The 8,660-nt window shown below is 31.8% G+C and overlaps 1 protein-coding gene across 1 annotated transcript in view; it reads right to left on the bottom strand.

The window, feature by feature from the left end:
• Positions 1–105: 105 nt before the first annotated feature.
• Positions 106–8,660, bottom strand: part of LOTGIDRAFT_175791 (hypothetical protein) — a gene marked incomplete at both ends in the record, with an annotated part of 21,494 nt that continues 12,939 nt past the window's right edge. Inside the window, 11 exons of the mRNA XM_009060142.1 lie at positions 106–188; positions 3,408–3,497; positions 3,772–3,861; positions 4,041–4,130; positions 4,406–4,495; positions 4,770–4,859; positions 5,042–5,131; positions 5,403–5,492; positions 5,607–5,711; positions 8,146–8,235; positions 8,510–8,599. Of these exons, the coding sequence (XP_009058390.1) occupies positions 106–188; positions 3,408–3,497; positions 3,772–3,861; positions 4,041–4,130; positions 4,406–4,495; positions 4,770–4,859; positions 5,042–5,131; positions 5,403–5,492; positions 5,607–5,711; positions 8,146–8,235; positions 8,510–8,599 (998 nt within the window). The remainder of the gene's footprint in view (positions 189–3,407; positions 3,498–3,771; positions 3,862–4,040; positions 4,131–4,405; positions 4,496–4,769; positions 4,860–5,041; positions 5,132–5,402; positions 5,493–5,606; positions 5,712–8,145; positions 8,236–8,509; positions 8,600–8,660) is intronic.

The following is an 8,660-nucleotide window of genomic DNA, read 5'->3' on the forward strand; positions in this document are numbered from 1 at the left end:
TACTACTCAGAACACTAGCTTTCGATTTCTGAATAGCACAATATTATGTTCTAAATCTACAACTATTGATGAAGTGAAAACCGTTTATATTTTCAGGATTCTTCACTATTCATAAGTTGTGATAACTCTGTACATGCCGTCTTTTTCATCTTTTACCCATGTCAATTTCATCATCGGTGGTAACTTATCTACAAAATAAAAACATTTTTCAATTTCTATCTCAAATAGAGAAAAAAAAACATACAGTGAAAAATAAAGCAATTTCTTTTTATCTCTTCAAAGTGAGCACTGGGGTCATGTCATCCCTTATTGACTTTTTGCATTTTTCAAGATGGCAGCTTAACGGTTAGGATTTTGCAAAAATTTGGCGGAATTACAATTTGGAAGTATTTTCAAAACATATGTTTGTTGTTTGATAAGTATGATTTTTATCAATTTCGGACCTTTTTCGGTCATTTCCGATCATTTTGGAAAATGTTTTTGCATAATCATAATTGATAATTTGGTCTCTTAAAGAAGTTCGAATTTTGACCAAAGTTAGTGACAAAATTATCGAATCAGGATTTTCTGAAACTGCAGTCTGCTTGGAAGTTCTTTCAAAAATACATATACAAATTTTGAAGCAAACATTTGCGTTTTATGCTTGATTTTTTAAGTTAAGGAGTTGAAAATTACTGACAATTACCAAAAAACTAGAACTGTGAACTGCTTTTGAAACTTTGAAACTTTTAGCGTGTTAGCTTTCAACTCCGTCACTTTTAAGCCTACAGATTTTTAACAAGAAATTAAAACTTAAAAATTTCGTGTATCTGATAAATAAATTTTGCTTTTTGCAGCCGTTGTCGAGTTGGTTGCTCATAAAAATATGGGTCAAAGTGAGAGATTCATAAAGAAAATCGAAACAAATCAATTTTAATTATTTCATAGAATATCTTAAGGAATTTATATAGGTTACACCACTGTATAAGTGTTCAGCCAACTCGTTGACAAAGCTTTATAACTCGTCTTCAACATTCAGACTACTCGTCTACATGACAAAAGACGACCCACAGACAAATGTTACTGAATCAAATCAGTGTTTCAGTTTTTTTTTTAATATTTATTACAAAAATAGTTATCTAATTGATACCGTATAACGATAAACCTCTCAAGAATTCAATTGACAAAAACAACACACGTAGATAAATCAACCTAGTCATATGATTATATGACTATTATCACCAAATCTTGTCGAAGAGTTGACTTTTGTGGACGAGTTCTCCGATAACATTTTGTCGACGAGTTGACTTGTTGACTGGTATTCATATTTTAATCTTCCATTAACATTTATTAAATTATATTTGAGTTCTAATTGAGATAAAATTCCAACGGTTTAATAACTTGCGAATTCACAGCATTAAATGGAGATATTTTTAATTTTGTATGCAGATTTTAAAAAAAATATTGGGTACATTTTTTGAGGGTTTTTCTCTAGCTCACTGATTCGAATGATTACATATCCTCTAAAACGTAACCTAAGATGATAAAAGTGATTCCAGTCAATTAGTTAGTCAGTCTCTCAAATCGATTTTAAATTTAGTTATCCAAGCGGATTATTGTATTTCTGAAAACTGAACTGAACACAAATTGGACCAACGAAATCCATTTACACGATCAATCAGGTTGTCCTGATCCACCATTAAAACACACATACACTTGATACAAAACAAACAACAAATTACAATTAAAAATATATATCATTCAAATAATGGACATTACTTATCTATTGAGATAGAGATACACACCTTCTAGACATTATACATCTATTGAGAAAGAAATACACACCTTCTAGACATTATACATCTATTGAGATAAAGATACATACCTTCTAGACATTATACATATATTGAGAAAGAAATACACACCTTCTAGACATTATACATCTATTGAGATAGAGATACATACCTTATAGACATTATACATCTATTGAGATAGAGATACACACCTTCTAGACATTATACATCTATTGAAATAGAGATACATACCTTCTAGACATTATATATCTATTGAAATAAAGATACATACCTTCTAGACATTATACATCTATTGAGATAGAAATACATACCTTCTAGACATTATACGTCTATTGAGATAGAGATACACACCTTCTAAACATTATACATCTATTGAGATAGAAATACATACCTTCTAGACATTATACATCTATTGAGATAGAGATACATACCTTCTAAACATTATACATCTATTGAGATAGAGATACATACCTTCTAGACATTATACATCTATTGAGATAGAGATACATACCTTCTAGACATTATACATCTATTGAGATAGAGATACATACCTTCTAGACATTATACATCTTGAGATAGAGATACATACCTTCTGTACATTATACATCTATTGAGATAGAGATACATACCTTCTAGACATTATACATCTATTGAGATAGAGATACACACCTTTTCTAGATATTAAACATCTATTGAGGTGGAGATACATACCTTCTAGACATTATACATCTATTGAGATAGAGATACATACCTTCTAGACATTATACATCTATTGAGATAGAGATACATACCTTCTAAACATTATACATCTATTGAGATAGTGATACATACCTTCTAAACATTATACATCTATTGAGGTGGAGATACATACCTTCTAGACATTATACATCTATTGAAATAGAGATACATACCTTCTACACAATATACATCTATTGAGATAGAGATACATACCTTCTAGACATTATACATCTATTGAAATAAAGATACATACCTTATAAACATTATACATCTATTAAAATAGTGATACATACCTTCTATACATTATACATCGATTGAAATAAAGATACATACCTTCTGGACATTATACATCTATTGAGATAGAGATACATACCTTCTAGACATTATACATCTATTGAAATAAAGATACATACCTTCTAGACATTATACATCTATTGAGATAGAGATACATACCTTCTAGACATTATACATCTATAGAGACAAAGATAATACCTTCTTAACATTATACATCTATTGAGATAGAGATACATACCTTCTAGACATTATACATCTATTGAGATAGAGATACATACCTTCTAGACATTATACATCTATAGAGACAAAGATAATACCTTCTTAACATTATACATCTATTGAGATAGAGATACATACCTTCTAGACATTATACATCTATTGAGATAGAGATGCATACCTTCTAAACATTATACATCTATTAAGATAGAGATACATGTACACACCCTCTACACAGTACGTGATAGTTTAGTAAAAAAAAGAAATTTGACCATTGGTCGAAAAAATGATTGGAATGATATTTTTATTATGCTGAGACATTTTTTCCGTTTGAGGTAGAAAGAATGATTTATAAATTGTACTGACTTTCACAAGTAGGACCAGTATATTTATATCTACAACGACATGTTCCATCAGGCTGTTCTGTTCCACCATTTTTACAAAGATTCGCTTTTTCTAAAACAAGGAGGTTGAAGGTTGAAGTTTTTTATTGCAAAAACTGTAATTGTCAAAAACGTTTGAAACACGTTAATCTCGGGTCCTAGGCTTCCAGTTACACCAATCTGTCATTCTGTATTGTATTAGCCTTTTATTGTCACTTAGCACTTCAGGAAAGTAAAAACAAAAGCCAATAAAAATACGTTCTACTTGTTTTGAAAAAATTCGACACTAGTACCATGAAAAAAACCTCTTAGTTTTTATTTGAAAATAATCTATCAATGGTACTAACCTTCACAAGTAGGACCAGTATATTCATCTGTACAATCACATCTTCCACTAGGCTGTTCTGTTCCACCATTTTTACAAGGATTCACTTTTTCTAAAACAACAAGGTTGAAGTTTCTTTTTTGAAGAAGTAGTTGTCATATGTGTTTGTCAGATCAGAGTGTTTCAAACATTGATTTGAACAATTCGATTATGACATTGTTACCTTGTATCATACGAGATATTTAAGTTTTTATTCGAGTAGAAATAAAATAATTTATAAATTGTACTAACCTTCACAAGTAGGACCGGTATATTTATCTGTACAATCACATCTTCCACTAGGCTGTTCTGTTCCACCATTTTTACAAGGATTCACTTTTTCTAAAACAACAAGGTTGAAGGTTGAAGTTTTTTTATTGCAAACACTGTAATTGTCAAAGATGTTTGAAACACGTTAATCTCGGGTCCTGGGCTTCCAGTTAGACCAATCTTCCATTCTGTATTTTATTAGCCTTTTATTTTTACTTAGCACTGCAGTAAAGTAAAAAGAAAAGCCAATAAAAATACGTTGTACTTGTTTTGAAAAAATTCAACACTGGTACCATGAAAAAAACCTTTTAGTTTTTATTTGAGAATAATCTATAAACTGTACTGACCTTCACAAGTGGGACCAGTATATTTATCTGTACAATCACATCTTCCACTAGGCGATTCTGTTCCACCATTTTTACAAGGATTCACTTTTTCTAAAACAACAAGGTTGAAGGTTGAAGTTTTTTATTGCAAACACTGTAATTGTCAAAGATGTTTGAAACACGTTAATCTCAGCTCCTGGGCTTCCAGTTAGACCAATCTTCCATTCTGTATTTTATTAGTCTTTTATTTTTACTTAGCACTGCAGTAAAGTAAAAACAAAAGCCAATAAAAATACGTTGTAGTTGTTTTGAAAAAATTCAACACTGGTACCATGAAAAAAACCTTTTAGTTTTTATTTGAGAATAATCTATCAACTGTACTGACCTTCACAAGTGGGACCAGTATATTTATCTGTACAATCACATCTTCCACTAGGCGATTCTGTTCCACCATTTTTACAAGGATTCACTTTTTCTAAAACAACAAGGTTGAAGTTTCTTTTTTGAAGAAGCTGTAGTTGTCATATGTGTTTGTCAGATCAGAGTGTTTCAAACATTGATTTGAACAATTCGATTATGACAATGTTACCTTGTATCATACGAGATATTTAAGTTTTTATTCGAGAAGAAATAAAATAATTTATAAATTGTACTAACCTTCACAAGTAGGACCAGTGTATTTATCTGTACAATCACATCTTCCACTAGGCGATTCTGTTCCACCATTTTTACAAGGATTCACTTTTTCTAAAACAAGGTTGAAGGTTGAAGTTTTTTATTGCAAACACTGTAATTGTCAAAGATGTTTGAAACACGTTAATCTCGGCTCCTGGGCTTCCAGTTAGACCAATCTTCCATTCTGTATTTTATTAGTCTTTTATTTTTACTTAGCACTGCAGTAAAGTAAAAACAAAAGCCAATAAAAATACGTTGTAGTTGTTTTGAAAAAATTCAACACTGGTACCATGAAAAAAACCTTTTAGTTTTTATTTGAGAATAATCTATCAACTGTACTGACCTTCACAAGTGGGACCAGTATATTTATCTGTACAATCACATCTTCCACTAGGCGATTCTGTTCCACCATTTTTACAAGGATTCACTTTTTCTAAAACAACAAGGTTGTAGTTTCTTTTTTGAAGAAGCTGTAGTTGTCATATGTGTTTGTCAGATCAGAGTGTTTCAAACATTGATTTGAACAATTCGATTATGACGTTGTTACCTTGTATCACACGAGATATTTTAGTTTTTATTCGAGAAGAAATAAAACTAGAACCACTCGTGGTACTGAGTGGGACTTTGCTCATGTGCCAAATTGCTAAAGAATCTGAAAAAATCAACTTTCTTAGCCATTTAGGTCAAGTGCTAAAGCAGTCAAAATTTTTGAAAATTTCTCTTTTTTTTGGAAGGTTGTGAAAGCGGAAGTAGAAGTCAGACATAAAAATATAGTATTATTAGATTTCCAAGGTCAATGACTTTTGACCATGTTAAGGGGAAGGTCATTTAAGGTCAAAGTCACTAGATATGAGTCAACAAACTTTGAAAATACAAACATTATAAAACCGGAAGTTGACGTAAAACATCAAATATGAAGGTATTAATCTTTAGACAAGGTCAATGACCTTCGATCCTACAAAGGTCAAGGTCATCAAAGGTAAAGGTCAAAAGTTGAAAATATGTAAAATTTAAACCCTGTTCCCTTTTTTGAACTACGAAGCTGAAACAACTGACCTTTTCACACCAATGGGTGAGGTAATAGTGTGCAAGGTCCTAGTTTGAACAAATGTATTCTATACAAGTTATACCCCTGATAAAAATGTAAATAATCAGTAATTTAACCCTAATATGCCACGCCCACCTCAACTTTTTTGTCTTAAGTTAATTCATATGTGAAATGTGTCGTTGTGTTCCGAATTCCAAGCTTTTGCAGCAAATAGGTCATAAGATATGCATACATCCAGCTCAAAGAAGCGAAAATATTGTAAAAAAAACACCGAAATTTCAAAAATTCAGAAATGTCAATTTCGAATTAACGATGACACGATGAGCACATTCAGGATCCACAAAAATTAACACTCAAAGTTGATTAGGTCATGGGCTAGAGCAGTCCAAATTTGCGAAACCGGAAGTAGACGTCAGAGGTCAAATATGAAAGCATCAACTGATAGCCAAGGTCAATGACCTTTCACCCAATAAAGGTCAAGGTCATCAAAGGTCAAGGTCAAAAATTGAAAATATTGAATTTCTAAAGCCTGTTCCTTTTTTTGAAATATGAAGCTGACACAACTAAACTTCTAAGACAAAGTGGCTCAAGAGATGAAGTAATTGTATGCAAAGTTTCATTTCTAACAAATGTATTCTTTGTGAGTTATGCCTCTGGCCAAAAATGTCAATAATGAGTAATTTAACTCGGATGTGCCACGCCCACCTCATTTATTTGACACAAGTTAATTGATATTCAAAATGTTAAGTTGTGTTCGAAATGTCAAGCTTCTACATCATGCAGGTCAAAAGATAAAGGTCAACAAAAGTCAAAAAAAGTAAAAATCGAAAATTGAAAATATGGAAATTTTAAAACCCGTTCCTTTATTTGGAACTATAAAGCTGAAACAACATTAACAAGCCAAAAGTATGAGGTAATTGTGTGCAAAGTCCCTTTTTGAACAAATGTATCTTATGCGAGATATGCCCCTGTCCCTAAATGTAAACAATTAGTAATTCAACCCGGATGTGCCACGCCCACCTCAACTTTTTTGTCATAAGTGAATTCATATTCAACATGTTTAGTTGTGTTCCAACCTTCAAGGTTCTACATCAAATAGATCATAAGATATACATACACCAAACTCAAAGAGACATAAATATTGTAAACAAAATACTCAAATTTGAAAAAATCACTAATTTCAATTTTGCTTTAAAAATACGATTGTTATATATCACTGGAAAGAGCATGAGAAGCACATTAAGAATCCGAAAAAAATGAACCCTTTAGGTTAATTAGGTCACGTGCTAGTGCTAGAGAATTTGGCTGTTTTCGGACAGCCATACAACCGGAAGTGGGTGTCGGAGGTCAAATATGAAAGTATCAACTGATAGCAAAGGTGAATGACCTTTGACCTAATGAAGGTCAAAGTCATCAAAGGGCAAGGTCATGAGATATGAGACTTCAAACTTCGAAAAAAATTCAACCGGAAATTGCAAAAAAACAATATTAGTGTCGTTGCTCTATACGAATTACACCGGAAGTTATTCAACCGGAAGTAGATTGAAATTCAGTCGCTTTCCTGTTTAAAAGCGGAAATGACTGTACTATATTATTTACATTAGTGAAGTCTCTCTGCGTTTCAAATTTCAGATCAATCGATGTAAAAACAAAAAAGTTGCAAAAAAATTGAAAAATTTGATCGAAAAAAATGAGCTACGAATTTTCGAATTTCGCAATTTTTCAAGTGCTATCAGGTCAGAAATAACAGGTAGATTGTAAAAATGAAAACCCGAAAAAAATCGATGCAAAAATGCGCCTTCTAAAGCCGATTTTCGACTTTTTGCACATGTGGACCTGTGGCACTTCCGGTTTTGCAAAAATGCTCCAAAAGACACTCATTTACGACGTTGCCGCTACAGAAGGTCTACATATGTAGTAATGTTGATGCAGCTGTTACAGCCTTTGCTTGAAAAGGTGTGGAAAAATCGAAAAAAAAAAAAAAAAAAGATATTTCGATAACAAACTGGGACTTTGCTGATTTATCATTTGTACTAACCTTCACAAGTAGGACCAGTATATTCATCTGTACAATCACATCTTCCACTAGGCTGTTCTGTTCCACCATTTTTACAAGGATTCACTTTTTCTAAAACAACAAGGTTGAAGGTTGAAGTTTTTTATTGTAAAAACTGTAATTGTCAAAGACGTTTGAAAAACGTTAATCTCGGGTCCTGGGCTTCCAGTTACACCAATCTTTCATTCTGTATTTTATTAGACTTTTATTTTCACTTAGCATTGCAGTAAAGTAAAAACAAAAGCCAATAAAAATTCATTGTACTTGTTTTGATAAAATTCGACACTAGTACCATGAAAAAAACCTTTTAGTTTTTATTTGAGAATAATCTATCAACTGTATTGACCTTCACAAGTAGGACCAGTATATTCATCTGTACAATCACATCTTCCACTAGGCTGTTCTGTTCCACCATTTTTACAAGGATTCACTTTTTCTAAAACAACAAGGTTGAAGGTTTTTATTGCACAAACTGTCATTGTCATAGGCGTTTGAAA

Source organism: Lottia gigantea (genome assembly GCF_000327385.1).
Source record: "Lottia gigantea unplaced genomic scaffold LOTGIsca_403, whole genome shotgun sequence".
In the NCBI taxonomy this organism is placed as follows: domain Eukaryota; kingdom Metazoa; phylum Mollusca; class Gastropoda; family Lottiidae; genus Lottia; species Lottia gigantea.